The sequence below is a fragment of the Solanum lycopersicum genome, chromosome 10, assembly GCF_036512215.1.
Source record: "Solanum lycopersicum chromosome 10, SLM_r2.1".
Lineage (NCBI taxonomy): Eukaryota > Viridiplantae > Streptophyta > Magnoliopsida > Solanales > Solanaceae > Solanum > Solanum lycopersicum.
Genome location: NC_090809.1, coordinates 50,478,695 through 50,499,793, shown reverse-complemented (window position 1 = coordinate 50,499,793; position 21,099 = coordinate 50,478,695). Strand labels below are relative to the sequence as shown.

Below are 21,099 nucleotides of genomic sequence, written 5' to 3'. Positions count from 1 at the left end.
ATTCTCTGTAACACAGATATCCGCTCCCATTGCCCAATTTTTCCTCTAATACGTGCATTTAATGAGAGCATGTTCAGTTTCTGTTTTACTTATTTCTTTTCTAGCTTAAACTTGCCTATCAATTGGTACATTAAATAACAAGAATCAAGAAACACAGCGCATTGATTGATAAATTATGTGCACAGCTGTTGTATTAAATTCCTAAAAACAAAGAACTCAACTTACACACAAACTTAAACCCAGAAAATTGCTATGTACTCGGACTGCATCTGACGAACAGATATATATACATTTACCATCGTCAATCTAACCTATGTTTCATGATAATTTACACACACACAAACAAAAACCTATTTTAATTTTCAGTACCTAAAGGCGAAAACATCCCTTTTTTAAGTCTAGTATAAAGGTATGTTTTGCGTCTGCAATTGAGCCTTGGACTGGACATACTCACCAGTTGACCCATGTTCACTACTTGTGTATTCTTCACTTGATATTTCAGATTTTTTCGACTTTTTAATATTGCCGTATGATGAACCAGCTCCATCACATTCTGAACTTTCTCCTGATCCATATATTCCTGGCGTTGATTCTCTATTTAAATCATTCAGTAAAGCAACATCACCTTCTAAAGTACGTACAATCTGCAAATTAAATACGAATATATCATTATCTTTTCCATGGTGATTGTGAGCATAAAAAATAGAACTAACTTGACTCATTTTTGGTCGTCTTTTTGAAGAATGTCTAATGGATGCAGCAGCACAAGTGACCATGCATAACATTTGTTGTCTATCAAATTTTCCTTCCAAACGCGGATCTATTAATTCATCATAATTTCCACCTTCCATTGCACGATTTAGAATTGGCCTAGCCTGAATATAGCAATATAAAAATTGATGTACATTCTTTTTCTGATATTATAACATAACATTGAAAATCTACGTACCCAATCAACTAAGTTATCACCGTCACTGTTGACATCAGTAGGACGATGTCCCGTTATAAGTTCTAGAAGCATAACACCATAAGAATATACATCAGATTTTTCTGTCAACTTTCCCGTCGAAGCGTACTCTGGTGCCAAATACCTGGAAAAAAAAAACATTTCAAATTCTATTCAACTTTTTACAGTAATTCATAATTATCCTCAGGTTGAAATTTGTTAAATTTTAGATTGTTTACCCAAAAGTTCCCATGATACGAGTAGACACATGAGTAAAGTTATCGGCTGCAAGCTTAGCTAACCCAAAATCAGCCACCTGATGATACATAATTTTTGTTTAGAAATTGTATTACCGTATTATAACTTTCTATATTATGGTGTAAAATAAGCTAATACCTTGGCTTCAAAGTTGTTATCCAGTAGGATATTTGCACCTTTAATATCTCTGTGAATAATTCGAGGATGACCTAAAATTTATATAAGACCAATTAGCCTTCAAAGGAAAATTATATATATTATCCAAAGGGAAAATAATAATAATAATTATTGACTTACAATCTTCATGAATATAAGCAAACCCTTTAGCTGTTCCTGTTGCAATTTTAAGCCTTGTTGGGAAATTCATCACTGGGTTTCCAGATCCTACAATTATTATATATATGTTAAATGAGATCTTATAACTGTATATGTTATAATATTTAACGTGTGTATATATATATATATATATCATACCATGAAGGTGATATTCAAGAGTGTAATTAGGAATAAAGTCATAGACAAGCATCCTTTGAGATCCAGCAATACAATAACCAACTAAAGGGACAAGATGTCGATGATTTACACGGCTTATAGTTTCAACTTCAGTTTGAAATTCCCTTTCTCCTTGTCCACTATTTGATTTCAAACTTTTTACGGCGATTTCTTTACCATTAGGTAAAATTCCTTTATGTACATATCCAAATCCACCTTGTCCAAGAAGATTGGACTTGGAAAATCCCCCCGTCGCATTTGCCAAGTCATCATAACTATAATGTCTTTGGTTAATAAAACCAGAAGATAAATTAGATGGTGATGCCACATTAAATGTTTGTTGTTGATTGCTTGAGAAATTTGAGGAGCTTGTGTTGCTCATTGATGGTGGTGGCGGTGGTGGTGCTAATGGCCAATTATATTCTGAGCTAACTCTACCACTAGTAGTTGTTGGGGGTATCTTAACAACATGTTCGCTAGATCGGACACTATAGTTGTCATCATAATCATTTCCTGTTCAAATATATGAAAACAACAAGAGATTAGATATTTCTATATATTAATTATTCTCAAGTGCAATTTAACATTTTTATAGAAAGTCATATACTTTATTATAAGTCATTAATTTCACTGTAGTTATATATTCATGATTATCTTTTTAAAATGTTGTTAGTGTATGCAAAATTTTAGCACATTGGGGTAATAAGTTGGACTAATTATGATAAAACTAATGATAGAGCTTATGATATACTCAAATTCAAACACTATAAATATATTTCAAATTGTGATCAATACAAGGAAATGATAAAAATAAGAAGATATATGGATTATTTTCATATTTTCCATCATGAATTTATATAGCAAAAAGATGATCTCAGAAAGAAAAAAAAACACATTCGAATATAATTAATAAAAAATACGCAAGGTAATTAATTAATTAAAAGATGAAAAAAAGAATAGATTTATACTCTTGTGTCTATAAGAATTGTCCATGTATAATCCCATTTGATCATGTGGTCTTCTTCTTCTTTTCTTTTTACACAAAGATATGAGAAAAACTAGCATAAGAAGTAATAATAATCCAACAGAAACACCAATTCCTATAAAAAGAGGTTTATGATTATTATTGTTGGATGAGTCTCTATCATTTTTTGGTAGTGGTGGTGACTTGTGTCCATGAGGGGTAAGTGGATGAGAGCCGGGAGGGGGTGGTGGAGGGGGTGGTGGTGGGGGTGGAGGTGGTGGTGGCGGAGGTGGAGGGGATTGTGATCCTTCTTTAGATGAATCCGACAATTTAATACTATTATTGTTGTCGTTGTTATCATTAGAAGAAGAGTTGTTACTATCTCCAAATAGTGGATTGGATAATGAATCCTTGTTATACAAAGAAGATTTAAAATTTGAATGATAGGAGGAGGAGGAAGGTGGAGATTCCTCATATTGTGACAAAAGCATTTTTGAAGAATCCTTAATTAACCCTAGCTAGGTGAAATCACATCGTATAGATCCTTGTCACTCTCTAAGAATAATTATTTTCTATAGAAAATCATACTAGATTATGAAATGAGAAAAAAATACATGCAATTGCATGGTTAATCAATTACAAGCCCTAGTATTTTAATATAACCTAATTCTATCTAAACAATGAACAAAATGATCATGTAAAACTCATATATTTCATATTATTCTTTTGTATAGTCTAGTAAACAGAGATTTGAAGAAAGAGAACGACATATTAAAAAGAATTACAGAGAACTGAGAAAAAAAATAAAAAAGATGATTGATACTTTTAGGAGAATTCCCAAAGAAAAGAAAAGAGAAAGTAAAGAATTTTTATGTGATGATAATTTTTACTATGAGTCATCTTCCCTTCCTCAATCTCCTCCTAAAGTAAAGGAATAATCACTATTTTTTTTTGTTTACTAATTTTTTAAGGAGAAATAACAAGTTTGATTCTTATGAGCTTCCTATCTTAATTTATAATTAAGTGGTATACTTATAAACAAAGAAAGAAATAATGGAACTACATTTCTTAAAAGTCTTAGTGAACTTAAATACACTATATCCTATATTCCTATTGGGAGTGTGTAAATCAAAGTATAATAGACTATATCCTAACTAAATTCGTATTCTTAAAATATTTCTATCAAAATAATAATTTGTGCTAAAAGGTAGAAATAAGAAATAAACATAAATGACAGAGTTTAAGATAAACATAAATGATGTGTTAGATGATGTGTCACTGAAGCTTCATTTGTTTCCACTAAAATTAAGAGATATGAATTTGAATACACATCTAAATATTAAAATTTGTATTAAGATTTGGGTGTTTTGATTAGAATACACATCTGAATATTAAGATGTGGTATCAAAACTGAGCACTAAATAATTAGTGTTGTTTGTTTTCAATATCTGAATGTGCAAATGAAATTGAACATTATATTAATAAAATATTATAAAATTTCGTTTCAACAAAATATATCATTTTTTGAAAGAAAAAAAAGTTCTAAAGGTTTTAATAATCATGATTTTGGAGTACTATTTTTATTCAAAAACCTTGATAAACAACAATTCACTAAAAATATTATTGCAACCAGTGTTCTTGATGTTAGGTTGTGGAGCCTGATTAATATTTGATGTATTGTCATATATTAATGTTCATTCTCCATTTATTCTCTGTAACTGTTCATACTCTGAATTATTAATATATACCTCACCGCTGTGGAAGTTTACCATGGGGTTACCACGAACTATTGGTTTCTCTCTTTCTCTCTCTAGATCTCTCATCTCTCTCTCGAAAGTTCTCGTGTTCTTCATTCATCAAGTGTGTGTGTGTGTAGATTCAATCCTAACAAATGGTATCAGAGCTAAGGAGATTCAACACGATCACTGAATATGAATAGTTTGAAGCTTGAAATCGAAAAGTTTGATGGATCCGATTTCAGTTTCTGGAAGATACAGATCGAAAATTATCTGTACCAGAAATATCTTCACGAACCGTTGACCGGGGTGAAGCTGAAATCCATGACGGAGGAGCAGTAGAAACTCAAGGATAGCCAGGCTCTAGGGTTGATCCGATTGACTTTGTCAAGAAACGTGACGTTCAACATCGTGAAGGAGAAGACTACGTCCGATCTGTTGAAGGAACCGTCAAACATGTATGAAATACCATCGGTGATGAACAAGGTATATTTGATGCGTAGATTGTTGAATTTACAGATGTCTGAGAATGGATCTGTTGCTGATCATATAAATGAGTTCAATATGAGTACGAGTCAACTCAATTCTGTGGATATTAATTTCAAAAATGAAATTAAGGCGTTGATTTTGATGTTATCTCTGCCCGAGTCTTGTGATACTGTTGTTGCTGCGATTAGCAGTTACCGTGGATCTGATAAACTGAAGTTTTGATGAAATCCGTGATGTTGTTCTTAGCGAAAGTATTCGCAAACGAGAAGTGGGAGATTTATCGGGTAGTGTCCTCAGCGTTGACCGAAGGGGGAGAAGTAAGACGAAAGGCCAAAAACATTATGGTCGATAAAAATTAAATAATCGAGGAAAATCTCCGAACAGATCAAACGTGATTTGTTGGAACTATGGAGAAAAATGACACTTTCGGACGAGCTATACAAAGTCAAAGAAGAAACAGAATAAGATATCTGGAGATGACAATGATTCTGTAAATTCAGCAGAGGACATTGGGGATGCTCTAATCTTTAGTGTGGACAGCCCGGTTGAATCATAGATTTTGGATTCTGGTGCATCTTTCCATTCGTCTCTAAGAAAGGAGTTGTTCCAAAATTTCAAATCTAGAAATTTTGGAAAGGTGTATCTTGCTGACAATAAAGCCTTGGAGATTGAAGGAAAGGGGGATGTTTGCATAAAGACAATAAATCTAGAAATATTTAATGTATATATATCAAATACAGTGATATATATCAATGATACAGATCACGTTTTATAATTCGAAATGCGAATGTTATATTTTCAGGATACAAATACAAATGATAACTTTTTGAAGCCAACAAATGGCAACATATACATACATAATTACAAATGCATAAGGCAACAAATACAAACACACATGGTAACACATAAAACAAATATACAAGACAACATCGGAATAGAAATACACATGAATACACATAATTTTATGAAATACAACATCGATATAATTATATTATTTGATACAAATTGTATTCATTAATACACTTGATCCTAATACAATTATATTTATTATTGATACAAATCATTTGTATTAATTGTAAATGTTATACAATTATTTGATCAGATATACATGTCAATTATATCTCTCTCATTTCTTTTCTTTCTATTCCAAATCTCGTTCACCTCTTTCTTCTCTCTCCAAGTTTTGCTCACCTATCTATTATGTCTAACATGTAGCGGGTTCCTGATACAATTATACTCATTGATACAAACTAGTTATATTCATGACGTAATAACTAATCAATACAAGACAACATCAGAATAGAAATACTCATGAATACACATAATTTTATGAAATACAACATCGATATAATTATATTATTTGATACAAATTGTATTCATTAATACACTTGATCCTAATACAATTATATTTATTGATACAAATCATTTGTGTTAATTGTATATGTTATACAATTATTTGATCAGATATACATGTCGATGATATCTCTCTCATTTCTTTTCTTTCTATTCCAAATCTCGTTCACCTCTCTCTTCTCTCTCCAAGTTTTGCTCACCTCTCTATTATGTCTAACATGTAGCAGGTCCTGATACAATTATACTCATTGATACAAATTAGTTATATTAATGACGTAATAACTAATCAGATATACAAATCAATTGTATCTCTCTCACATTTTTCCTCTCTCTCCTAGATCTCTCGTCTCTCTCCTCCCACTCCCAATCTTGCACACTTATTTTCTTCTTCTAATATGTAAGTGTGAATCATATAATTAAGCAAATTGTAACTATAGATTCTTAGTTAAGTCGACCATGTATAGACCACTCAAAAAAAGGCATTTGTGTGAACGACGATCATATTAGTTAGGGGAAATTATGCGGATAAACAAATATATACTAGTAAATTAGTTAGCATAGCTACATTTTTAATTAAATTACCATTCACCACTAACTTATAATCATAATTACGTGGCTCACATCCAAAATTCGTATAATTTGATTCCTAATTGTATAAGTTCAGAATTTATATAATTCACCTCCTAATTATATAAACCTAAAATTTTCCTAATGTATAAATTTAGAATTTATATATACTTTTTATGTTTGTATATTGAGAAGCAAGTTATACACTAAGTGAGTTATAAAAACGTAAATATCCATGCAAACGAAACTATATTTATAAAGCGTAATTAGGCAAAGGAAACTTACATAAATATACTAAAAATAAAAAATATTTATCATTTATAGCAATAACATTTTTTTCACTTTATCACTTTTAATTTAATAAATTTATAATACACTTTTAATTCATATTACAAAAAACAATTTATTATTCACATATAATACAAGTTTTATCAACAGATAATAATATATTTATCACAAATTTTAATATACTTATAATACAATGTGTCAACTTCTTACCAAATAAGCATAATATATTTTTTAAAATAGACATAATACATATATATTACATACTTAATTCACTTTTAATACATATTACAGATTTAACATAGTATTGCTATAAATAATAATAAATAAAAAGTATTACTAAAATCAATAATGATTTATCAAAGTCGGAACACATAAGCGACCCCTTGAACTTGCACGCTTTCTCCGTTTAGACACCTTAACAAGAGCCCCTTCCTATTGAACACTTAAACCACTTAAAAAGTGTACCTATCAAACACACGTGACTGACTTGTCACCTATCGTTTGAAGCACGCCTTTTGAGCGCGTGAAGTGAGAAAAAATAAGCTGATGTGTCTAATTTGACATGCTTAATGGTACAATTTTTTTCCTTTTATTTATCCACCCTAAATTCTCCCTTTTTTTTTTTTATTTCTAATCTATTTCTTCTCCATATCTCACTATTGTTGCTGCTGGAGATCAACAAAAAATTTCTTCATTCATCTTCTTTACAGCGAATGAAATGTTCAATTTGTTGATTTCAACTTCTTCTGTTGCAAATGTGTTTTGTCGATGTGGGGTTAATGCTGAAGTTAAAACCTCATGGACACAACTTAATACAGGACGTCGATTTTTTTGTTGCAAAAACACAAAGGTAAGATTTTTATTATTATTCAAAATTGGTTAAACAAACCGCTGTCAATCTGCTAATTATAGTTTAATTATTTTAATAATTGTGTAGAGAAGAGGTGGATGCAATTTTTTTTGATGGTACGATGATGATCTACCGCCTCAAGCAAAAAAGATCATACGGGGCCTATTGAAAAGAATCAAATCATATGAACAAGAGAGGAAGCGAGCAACAAAAATCAGGATCATATGTGTTATTGCACTCGTGATTTTTTCTATATGACAATATTTATGTTAGTGGCTTAGAGTGATTGTATCAGTAGTCTTGTGATTTTGTTGTACTAATGTTAGACTAAGGAATGGAGATAAGTTGTTCATTAATCTATCATATTTTTCTTGTTTATTCACCTCTATTGCATTCCTTATTTCTATTTCTCTTATTCACCTCCAAATGTAAATAACCATATTAAGTGACAACACAACAATAAACTTCAAACAAGCATGAATGATAGACAAAAAATACTTTGCATTTCCTTGCAAGAAAATACACAGTTGAACCATTAGTTATAATTTACATCAAAAACATATTAAAACAGTCTTAGTATTGTTTCCTGCTTGCACTACAGATTCAAAATAAAATAACCCCCAAAAGTACATCAAAAACACCCAAGACACATTAAAGTAGTCACACCCATATTCTTATTTTTGTTGCACTAGATATTTGCAGATTCACCCCTTTTAGACTTGCGTTGTAATTTTAAAGTGGTAACAACATCTTTACCCTTCCATTTCAGTACACGAGGCTTATAACCAATATCAATGTTTGTTGGTGCTGCATACTTGAAAACAGTTGGAGTAACAACTCTTTCACCTGCTGTACCAGGTGTTTTATCGAAAAATTGGAAAATGTTTTGTTTTGGAGAGTTCTCGACTTTTTAGAGTTGCCACTTAATTTTTGAAGAAAAATAAAAAAAACTTGTTTTCAAAGTCTTAAACAGGAAAAATCTTTTTGAAAACTCTAAGGGGTTCGGGGATTCATATTAATGTCTTAGGAAGGTTTGAAAGCACCTAAGACATTCCGCTAACCTACGGTTATCCAAGAACTAATTATTTGGCTGAGGATTGCGATGAAAATATTCTCTAGAGTTTGTTTAAAAGACAAAAGCCAAAAATCGTTTAAGATTGTTTTCGAAAGTGGACATTTTATCTAAGTAAATTGTTTGCAAAATTATTGGTTTTAAGTCGATAAAACGTTTAAGGTGTTTTTCGGGGTTCGGATTTTTCTAACTTTAAAATTAACGACAAGTAAAGCAGCTAAATAATTAAAAGCATATAAAGGGATAGGGAAAGAGATTTGACTCCAAATCCGGGTTCTGTTCGCCTTGACCGGAATTTTGGACCCACCTGTTTTGGGTTCTTTGACCCATTTTTTAATTATTGTGTCTGTCCTAAATTGTAGTCAAACAATACAATAAATAGTAAACGGAAAGATGAAGGCAACAAGGGCTTAGGCCCAAATACAATGCCGAAAAGAAGAAAGAAAAAAAACATTCAGACTCTTTGGCCCCGAATTATGACTCCAGCTCTGTTTCAAATCTTAGTTTCGAGATTCATCCGCCAGTTTTAAAAATGGGAGGTTCGATAAGGCAACTTGAACCTTTAAGCCTCTCCGAAATGTATGGAATGGGTGAGTTCTTGGTGAACTCGGGCGAATTTTACATGTGAAACAAGAAATAAAACACATTAATATTCAAATCACAGAGGCATTTGATAGAAAAATAATAAGCAACGTCAAATAGAATGGTGGGTATGCAGTAGCCAACAGTAACTAATGGTTCATTTTATACAAAGGAGTGGAAACAAAGAAAGCAGGTCCCTGTAAACAACATTCTAAGCATAGTTTTGATGCTAAAATGACATTTTAAATTAAACTAAAGGGGTGCACATAAAATATGCAAAATATTGACCAAACTTTGTTTCCACAAACACATGTTTTGCCAACTAGACTAAACTGCTCACAAGGAATATTTTCATGAAATGATCTATTAAAATAGGCTTCCCAAATATTGGCAGTAAGCACATAAAAATGCAAATTTTCCATTGTAACATTGTGAACGCACACAAAAGTTTTCTAATAAAATAATCGACAAATCTTGCCTAATCACTTAAAAGGGCCCAAAGCTCGTCACAGAATTAACTAGGCATCAAGAACGAGGTTCACAAATTGTCCTCTAAGTCATAGATCAAACTAAAATATAGCCAAAATAGTTTTGGACCACGACGAAGATGCAATCGATCTAATTCAAAGTTACTACGGTGATACACGACTTTGGCATCTTATCGAAGGATCTTCCCGACGTTTCTTCTGTAAACAAAACAACAACGAAACAAGAAAAAAACAAAGACCCTCTTTATCACCACATGACCCTAAACAAGCCGGTCATGTCTAACGATAACCAACGATTACAATTAAGGACAATGATGGCAACAAATGGGTGACTAGTATTTCTCATACTTAGTCCAGCAATGGTTCCAAATGAAAAACGGAAAGGGATGTTAACTGACTCCATTATGACTAAACAAAAAAAAATCAACCAACTCACATGATATTAGAGGGGTAAAACTCGACCAAATCACAACACCAAAGTTTGAAAGGTAAAACAAAGGAATTAAACAATTCATACAAGTCCAAACTAAGACATGGGTTATTATTAACATTTATCCATCACGCCAAATGGACAATTTATATTAACTAGCGCTATGCCCGACTAATATTTTCCTGCTACGACGCCAATGCTTTGAGCCTTAAATTTACGAACAAATTAGCAAAACAAGATCATAAGTTGATAGAGTTACACACTAACTGGTTTAAAGAAGTAAACAAATAGGGAAAGGTGATAACAACGTGAAACAGAGGGAATTAGGGAAACAGACAGACCAGTCTCTGACTCTACAGTGAGAACATCACCCAACCTTGAGTAAAATTACCATTTTTGAAACGAGTAAGGAAAAAAAGTTGTCCAGAAGATGGAAGTTAGCAAATATGTCAAGTTAAGAAGCAAGATGTTGAAGACCTTCAAGGAATGGATATTATTGGACGACTAAAATAGACTCCTAACTACACCCATGGTGTTCAAACACATCAGTCGACTTTCGAAAAATTAATCCGACAAGAAAATAAATTTTAAATAATAAATCTTGTGACAACAACACATAAAACCTTTGATAAAAATATGCAGGATGAATAATATGGCTCCAAATATTTTCGGTGGGGGGAGAAAGAAAGTATATACATATAGCAACACATCGTCAAAGAGTCGGGAGCGACAGATTTACCTTACTCAGGGTAGCGAATGAGACGTAGAGGGGTAGGAGCGACAACTATTCCCGCAAGAAACTCAGAATACGAGCAATTACACAAAACCCAAATATAAGCTCAAATCAAGCAGCGATTCCACAATCTATCTTGTATATATTTAGTATGTTTTTATCTCCACAAAAAAGAATCCATATCCGCCCAACTCTCTGTAGTTCTCAATACCCCTTCTCCAAAAAAAAACACTTCCTTCCTGGAATAGAAAAATATGTTATATAGGATGGGAATTAGGGTTTCGAAAAAGAAAAGAAGTGTAGAAACGGAAATCAAAAATTGATCCTCAATTTGAATTTTTCCTCTCTCCAAGGACAAAGGCAAGCTAGATTGTACCAGATTATCCCAAAACTTGGCCAAAATCCCAAAAGATGAGAGGGACGCGGACGACTATGATCGATTTCTCATCCTTGCGCCTTGACATGGAGCAATCTCATGGTCGAGAGGACGAAAATGCGGAGTCTTATCGCAAGAAAGGGTGCTGTTTTACGAACAAAAAGGGAAATGAGACGAGATGTATCATAGGCACGCGTTTCTTACGCTGTTGGACTTAACGCGCGCTGCTGTCACTTTCTTGGGGGTCGTCGGGGAACGCTGTGGGCTGTTGTTCTTTTCACGCGCCTGCACTCCAGCTTCTTGTAGACGCTTGGAGTAGTTGGAATTGTCCTCCTCCTGCTGCTTCTAATGTTTTTTGAATCTCTCTTTGTTGGACAGAAAATGGATCGGATTGAAGGGCATTCAAAGTGGGCTAGGAATGTTATTATTTGGTGGGCTGCTTAAGGGAAAACTGCTCATTGGGCCCCCTTGTCCTTGAGAATTATGGCAAATGGGAAGGGCTGAAGGAGTGGGATATTTTAGGAGAATTGGGATGAACTTGTCATTGACTGAATGGGCTAAGAATTGGGTTGGTTGGGAAGAAAAATAAAGGTCTTGAAATTGGCTTTTCTGGTGTGGGTTGGTATGCTGAGAAAGGGAATTGGGCTGGAGAAAAGATAAAAAATAAAAAAGGGATTGGATATTGGATTAAATTTGGGTCTGGTTTTTGTTTTTTAAAAAAGTGAAGGATTAAGTTTGAGGGAAAAGGGTTGCTGAAAAAATTAGGAAGAAAGGCCCAAATCTTTGTCTAAGAGCTAGCAAAATGGACAACTCGTATTTCTTATTGAGTTGTTCAAAATAAGTAAAAAAGATGGCTTAATATAAGTCAATTATCAAACTTCTAAATTTTAACGAAACAACATAATCGACTTAACAAATTGGGAAACTAAACGAATATGCAAATTGTCTTATAATTAGACTAGTCAGTAAAATATCTCAACAAAATAGAATAAGATGTTTTTTGGATAATATTAAACTATATTAATCATGTAAAAACTTATGTAAAACAAATGCATTATTTAAAAAATATAAATAAAGACAAAATTATTTAAATAATTTAAAAGTATTTTGTAATAGTAAAAGTCAGTTATTTCAAATTGTTCTAAATTAAGAAATTCGATAATTAATTCATATCGTCGAGGGTCTAAATTGGGTATCAACAACTGTCCCTCATTTTACTTGGATTGATGCGAGCAATCCGAGGAAAATGAAATTGACATAACCAATTTTGACCGACCTAATCTTCATCTTTCAGGACAGGGATTTGGTACGGACTATGGCCAAACCCTAGAAATGGGCTCCCTACATATCTCAGGTTATATGAGAATTCAGGTTACTTGTAGTTCGATACGCTAGATGTAAAACGCACGACTTTGAAGGAATTCAAAAGTCATTTCGACACCGAATCATGAAGGGATCAAAAGTCTCGGGAATTGGAATTAAGGGCGAATGTCGTAATACAGTCGAGTTTCAGCATTGATCCTGCCTACATATCCTCAAACTTCAGGAATCAGACTGTTTATAGTTCGGTTCGATTGGTTGAAAAGGAAATCTATTATGCTAGATAACCTTTGGTTTTGGACAAGTGACAAATTAAACGAGTATGAAAAGGAGGCTTGTAACCTCTTAGCCATGAATGCAGTGTGCTCATATTTATACCTGGCAGCGGAACCGGTACTTACCGGGTTCCGGTCTGGTCCGTCCCGGTCCGGTTCGGTACCGGTTAGTACCGTTAAGGACCGCTAATTTTTGGTTCTGGGACCGGTACCGGGACGAAAATCGGTAAATATCGGAAATTAACGGTCTGGTGCGGTCAAATTTTTTATTATTTTTAAATATATCCGTTACTAGCCGTTGGGTAACGGCTAGTGGGCCCCTCAACGACTATATGAGTAGAATTTCAGCCAATAGGAGCCCTACCCTACCCCAAACTTTTTTAATACCCTAAAGTTTTAAAAATTACACTTTAACCCCTTTTTTTACTTATAAATACCCCTAAATTTCATTCTTTTAAATCACAAAATTATCTATTCATCTTCTACTCTCTCAACTCTCTACTATAATATCTCAAATTCTGGTGTTACCTTACTTGGTCTTTGGAAATTAGATTTGGAGCTTCAAAATTTAATTTTCAACTTTTCACGTTCGGCTTTCGGCGGTCATAAAAGTCTACTTTTTTAAGTAGACGTTCGGTGCATTCGTTCTAACTTTTATTTTACGTTACATTTATGTTTAAATAATTATTTATTTATTTTGTGATTTATTATTTACATAATTGCATAACATTTTTGTATTATATTTAATCTCACATTTAATTTTTTAATATGGATTTTGGCAAAAATATTGTTCAAAAAGGAAAGGGAAAAAAAAGTGCATTAGAGCGTGTAAAAAATATTTGTAACTTTACATCCTCCGATAATGCAAAAACCGGTAGTTCTTCTAAATCAAAAACTAAAAAATCTACTATATTAAGAATAAATACGGATGATTATACACATGTTGATGATACGGTTTCTAATATTGATAGTAAGTCAGGATTAGATCCTTATCATGAACATTTACAGCGTCGCTTTGGTAATTTTGATGAGGATTTGCCTAGTGATAATGATAATGATATTGATAATTATACTGATACGCCTACTTTCGATGATGATGATGATGAAACTGAGCTACCTACGGCTACTAATACTCCCAGTCCCGCTCTCTTTCGTTGTCCTGCCCCAGTTCCCCCAATACATCTTAGGCCTAAGATAGAACGTGTTAAAAAATTGGTTGTTTGATAATTTATGACACAAAACGAAGATAAAACACAAGCTATTTGTAATAAATGTAAACATATATTAAATCATAAAACTGTTGGCAAATCTGGCGGGACAGGACATTTGAGTAGTCATTTAATGTCTTGTTGTATAAATGAATTTTTGCATGCTAAAGCGGTAGCGGAAGCTAAAAGAAACGGTACCCCCCTTCCTGAAAATGTAGGAGTAGGCGGCTCTAAAATGGTACAAACACAATTAAATCGTCTAATGTTTCTGGATCTAGTTTACCACCGTCATATAGTAGAGAAAAAGATCTTGAAGAACTAGTTAAAATTATATGTGTTATGGGTTTGCCGTTTAGTTTTGCTGAAAATCTTGATTTTATACATTATATTCAAATAATTATATAATCCAAATTTTAAAGGTTTTGCTAGAAATACAATAAAAAAGGTTGTATTTGATAATCATGCACAACATTTTTAATATCTTCGTCGTTTATTTTATTATAATACTTGTAAAATAGCTATTACTTCTGATATGGATCGTAGTATAAATGGTAACGATTATTTGAATGCTACTGCACATTGGATTGATGAAAATTGGTATATGCAAAAAAGAATTTTAGGTTATAAATGTTGTCAAATGCAAAAAACCGGTAGTTATATTGCTCAAACTATTTTAGATATTTTACAAAGTTATGGAATATGTAATAAAAAAAGTAGTATAACCTTAGATAATGCTTCAAGTAATAATTCTGCTGTTGAATATTTAAAAACTACACTTTGTCCTTTCTATGGTGATAATTATCATATTAGGTGTAGTGCACATATATATAATTTGATGGTTAGAGATGGTGTAAATATGTATGATAACGGATGTACGAAAGTTGAAAATGCATGTCATTTTATATTTAAATGTCAAGTTAAGTCTAGGCGTAAAGATTTTCAAAATCGCTGTTTTGAAAATAATCTTCCACCTAGAAAAATTCCAAAAACATTGGCTACTAGATGGAATACTTTATATGAAATGCCTGTAGTCGCTTATGAATATCGAATACCCTTGTAGATGGTTTGGAATGCTCATAATTCTGATATGACATATAGACTAGATGATAATGATTGATGTGATATAAATGAACTTATAGATTTCCTAAAAGTTTTTTACTTAACTACAAAAAGAATTTCTGTACTTTATAATGCATCAATTGTACTGTTTTGCCTGATATTTGTATGATTTCTTCTAAATTATATAAATTTAAAAATAAACCAAGATTTCAACAAACCATTAAAAAAATGATTATAAAAATTTAAAAAATATTATATTCCTATTCCTCAAATTTATTTAACTGCATGTTTGTTACACCCTAAGTATAAAGATTTCGGTTCATCAAGAATGATTGAAAAAAATATATTTTAACTTAGATATTAATGATGTATTAAAAGAAATTCCTAGCTGTCAACAAGTTAAAGATAGCATAAAAATTGAAGCTAGAAAATTGTATGATTTATATAATGCTAATATAAATTTATCAAGTGAAAATGAACCTGAAAGCTCTAGGGTTAGATTTGATGAAAATAATATTGATAATTATTTAGAGGATTATCTTGAACTTTCTCACGATAATAGAAATGATTTTGATGCCTATATTTATCAAAATACAGAACCTACTGAAGATATTCTCAAATGGTGGAGAGATCGCACCAAAGAATTTTCAAAACTAGTACCGATGGTTCGAGATATATTAGTAATGCAAGCGTCGTCGGTAGCTTCGGAAAGCGTCTTTAGTGCAGTAAGGTTTCAACTTGGAGAACATAGGCATTCACTAGCAGCCGACAGCTTAGAGATATCGGTATTATTTCGAGATTGGATTAATGCTGAGAGAAGAAATTTGGGTCGTTAACGACTACCGACCAAATTTCAAGATGACGTTGATGAAGTAATGCAGAATTATAGTGACAACGGGATTGAAGCAATGGAAGATCTTTCTATTCAACCTATTCCCGTACATGTTACTAAAGAAATATTAAATGATTTGCGAAGGGATTTATATGGTGGCACCAACTATTAGTAAAAATATGATAATTCGAGATTTAATTAAAACTAATATTTTTGTAAATGTAATTGTAATATCAAATAAATATTAATAAAAATATAGGCTATTCGCCTTAATTTGTTTTTTAATATTGTTGTATTAAATTTAATTTTTAATATAGTCAATTTTTAATTTTATAACTTTAAAGTTTAAATTCAAAAATTTCAAACTTTAAGAGTTTGAAATTTAAATTTTATAACTTTAAAATTTGAATTTAAAATTTTCAAACTTTAAGAGTTTGAAATTTAAATTTTATAACTTTAAAATTTGAATTTAAAATTTTCAAACTTTACAAGTTTGAATTTAAAGTTTGAAAATTTAAATTTGAAACTTTAAAATTTTGAAAATTTTAAATTAAAACTTTAAAGTTTGAATTTAAAATTTTCAAAATTTAAGAGTTTGAAATTTAAATTTTATAACTTTAAAGTTTGAAATTTAATTTTTTAATTGCTTAATTATTATAATAAAAATTATGTTCAATTAAAAAAATTATTTTTTTTAATTACCGGTCCGTCTTGGTTACTGGTCCGGTATACTACCGGTTCTCTTTCAGACCGGGACGGAACATTATTATTTTTACTGGTTTCCTGGACCGGTCCGGTTCTCCCGGTTCCGGTATCGCTGCTAGCATGACAGACATAATTTTCAAACTCTTGGCGCACAATCACTTAGATTGGGAACTTTCTCGCGGTAGATCAAAATATCCAGATGCGAGATTGAAACTGACGAAGCTCAAAGGAAAACCCACATGCCTTCTGATAAGGGTGTGGTTTGGTTGTGGTGGAAGTCGCTCCTCTGCTTGCGTCCTAAGAGTTTGACATTCCTCTTTGGGATTGTGTCCCAGTTCGCTGCTAAGAAAAAGTTCCAGGTTGTGCTGCATCCTTTTGATGTCTTCCACACCTGTGGTATGTTTTGGAGAATTCATCCTTTTGGATGCCCTCGACAAAGACTGAGATAAAACTTGTCAGCATAAAAATGCGATTTAAATGGGAGACAACGTCTTTTACCGTGTTGACACTTGGTCGTTCTCCTCAACATTTGACGTCAACTCAATTGGTTGACGTAAAGCAAATAAAGCTTATGTCTTGTGATTGCAATATAATCTCCAATGTATTCTTCATTTGACGTCAATATAAAGGGAAGTTGATGCAGTATGCTAGTATTTCTCTTGATGTCGTCTTTGATGCTCTTCTTGATGTTTTATCAAAATAAAAGAATGCAGTTGATACCGATGGATAAATATTTCTCTTGGAGTACGCCATTTTCTTTTTTTGGGTAACGCATGCTTTCTAGTGGGGATTGAATATCTTCCCGCGATATGTAAATTTCAATGAGGCATGGAATCTCCTCGTGATGTATAAAATTCTGCGAGGTACGAAATCTTCCCGCTAAGCATAAATTTTGACGAGGCATGGAATCTTCTCGTGATGCATAAATTTTTGCGAGGCATGGAATCTTCTCGCGATGCATAAATTTCAACGAGGCATGAAATCTTCTTGTGATGCATAAATTTCAACGAGGCATGAAATCTTCTCGCGAAGATTAAATTTCGACGAGGCATGGAATCTTCTCGTGTTGCATAAATTTGACTCGCGATGCATGATCTTCCGTGATGCATGAATATCGACTCACGATACATGATCTTCCGCGATTCATGAATTATGACTCGCGATACATGATCTTCCATGATGCATGTATATCGACTCGCGATGCATGATCTTTCGCGATGTATGAATATCGTATCGCCTCCAACGATGATAACGGTAAAATGAATTCCAGATAGTATATCATCTTGATCAATAGTAAAATAATTATCCCCTCCGGGTAATGCATAGTATCATATCCGACATTATGATGCAAATGACTTTCTTTACGGAAATCGTAAACTTTCCTTGAGATTTTTGCTTGATTCACCTTCGAATCTAGCTGGACGTTCTTTATAAGTTTCATGTTGTTGGAAATTTATTGAAATAAACAATTCATATTCCCAAGTCTCCGACATAAGCGATATAAAATGATTCCTGCTTCTAAGAAAAATTATTGATTTTGGGATAGTTTTCTCCTCCTTTGACTTCTCCAAATTCATCCATCGGAAGAATTTGCTGATTTCAGAGCAAAGCTATAAATCTGCGTCCACAGAAAAATTTTCAGTTTTTAAAAGCAAACTGATCTGTGTCGATTTCTTCAGCTGTCTTCTCCTTATCTTGCTAACTTCGGTTGATTTTCCAACCTCCCGACTCTTGATGGATGAGACAAAATATTTTATGCCAAAACAAATGAAACGTAAAAGGGAAAAATTAAGAGAAATAAATTTTCGAGAAATAGTATCTAAAAAAGGTCTCTACCAAGTCATGTCATATCAGACTTAACAAACTTCTTTGATTCTTATACTTGAAGGCCTATCTGATCATTCGCTGGGGAGTTTTCAGAGTCACTCCGGACTTGCGGAGAAATCTGTGCTGAAATTTTGAGGTCGTCCCTCAAAATTCTGTCCCAGTTAACTGTCTTGTTTATCTTTCCACTGCAACTGAGCAGATCGAGGAATTTTTGAGATCTTCTCAAAAATTATGTCCCAGTTGCAAATCTAGAAATATCTTTCGTCTTGACTTGCTGAGGAAAAATCTCTTTTTAAAGAATTTTTGAGTCCCTCTCAAAAATTTTGTCTCAGTTTCTATTGTAAAGAGGAAAAGAAATCTTACGGAAGATATGACCGAACCCTTGAGGCACCTACGTATCCCGTTGAGGTAGGAATCAAGTCAAACGTAGTTCTCCCCCCCTCAAATGTTGGCAAAATAAGAAGTTTACAAAGAACCGACCGAGGCCGACATAGGCCACCTACATATCTCATTCTTGAGAATTCAGGTCGAACGTAGTTCAACACAAGAAAATATTAAAAGGGTAAATGGGGTGACCGAAGACGACATAGGCCGCCTACTTATCTCATTCTTGCGAATTCAGGTCAGACATAGTTCATTACAAGAGGGGTAAAATTTTAAGCAAAAAAATACAAGCAAACAGAATGATTACAAGTAAATAACAGAAATGCAAACCGAAGCTTCACACGTAGTATCTCTTGACAACATCCGAGTTGATAGGTTTAGGTCATACGATGTCATCCATCTCTGACAGGACCAAATCACCTCCAGTTAATACTTTACGAACCATGTAAGGACCTTGCCAGTTTGGTGCGAACTTTCCTTTGTACTCGTCTTAATGAGGAAAAATACGCTTAAGAACCAACTAACATACTTCAAAAATTCAGGCTCTTACTTTTTGTGAAAGGCACAAACCATTCTCTGCCAATATAATTGACCATGACAGACGGCAACCATTATCTTCTCATCAATCAAAGTTAGTTGATGAATCCGCTTGCTAACCCATTCAGCGTTACTTAACTCAGCTTCTTGGATGATTCTGAATGACGGTATCTCAACTTCAGCAGGTATGATTGCCTCTGTTCCATATACTAATAAGTATGGAGTAGCACCAGTCGATGTTCTGATAGTCGTTCGATAACCCAGTAAAGCATATGGTAACATCTCATGCCAACCTCGATGCTTGTCAATCATTTTCCTCAAAATATTTTTGATATTCTTATTGGCGGCCTCTACAGCTCCGTTCATTTGGGGACGATAAGCAGTTGAATTCCGATGAGTGACCTTAAACTGTTCACAAATATCTCTCATCAGGTGACTGTTGAGATTTGTACCATTATCAATAATGATGGATTCTGGCACTCCAAATCTGCATATCAAATTGTTGGGAACAAAATCAGCCACAACTTTCTTGGTTACTGACTTGTATGAATCTATTTCCACCCATTTGGTGAAATAATCAATAGCAACCAAAATAAATCTGTTTCCATTAGAAGCGGCTGGATCTATTGGACCGATGACATCCATTCCCCAAGCTACAGATGGCCAAGGTGAACTCATAGCATTAAGTTCGTGAGATGACACTCTGATCAAATCACTGTGCCCTTGACATTTGTGGCATTTTTGCACAAACTTGCAACAATCATTCTCCATAGTCATCCAGAAGTAACCGGCTCGAAGGATCTTTCTTGCCAAAGTGAGCCCATTCATATGTGTGCCACAAACTCCGCATGTATATGTGATACGCTCAAACTTACTTCTCAAATGAGAAGTAAAGCGGTCGCGTCAAGTAAATAACCCAACTAGTGAGGTTGGGATCGTTCCCACTAGTGAGGTTGGGATCGTTCTCACAGGCACGACGGTCCGTCGAGGGTCTTCGTTACCAAATACTTCAACTCTTGAAATCTGGGTACTGGGATCACTTCTCTGATCTTCGCGACGAACCTGCAGGACGGGCCGTCATATCCATGACGGACCGTCACAAGCTTCGTAATTCCACACTTTGTCAGACTTCCCCATCTTCCTTCAGCAGCTTCTCTACGCTGCCACCTACGGACCGTCACAAGCACAACGGACCGTCATAAGCTCCGTAGGTGGTCTCTTCTTCATTTTTCGCTCAAAATCTCCGCATTCAGCTTTAGACAGATTTCCTGCAAAACAAAGAAAAACTTATATCAAAATTAGCACAAAAAGGCTTTTGGACACAATAA

General features: G+C 33.4%; 1 protein-coding gene and 1 long non-coding RNA gene across 2 annotated transcripts; one reads left to right on the top strand and one right to left on the bottom strand.

The window, feature by feature from the left end:
- Nucleotides 1-144: 144 nt before the first annotated feature.
- Nucleotides 145-3,513, bottom strand: LOC101263063 (putative proline-rich receptor-like protein kinase PERK6). Its single transcript, XM_019215958.3, has 8 exons — nucleotides 2,665-3,513; nucleotides 1,679-2,209; nucleotides 1,502-1,588; nucleotides 1,343-1,413; nucleotides 1,186-1,262; nucleotides 950-1,091; nucleotides 714-875; nucleotides 145-644 (listed from the first exon to the last, which is right to left on the bottom strand). Exons 1-8 carry the CDS (start codon nucleotides 3,149-3,151, stop codon nucleotides 399-401), a joined length of 1,803 nt encoding a protein of 600 aa, XP_019071503.3. The 5' UTR covers nucleotides 3,152-3,513; the 3' UTR covers nucleotides 145-398.
- On the top strand, nucleotides 522-940 carry LOC138339043 (uncharacterized). Its single transcript, XR_011212066.1, has 2 exons — nucleotides 522-633; nucleotides 743-940. It is a non-coding gene; the product is annotated as an uncharacterized lncRNA (long non-coding RNA).
- Nucleotides 3,514-21,099: the final 17,586 nt, after the last annotated feature.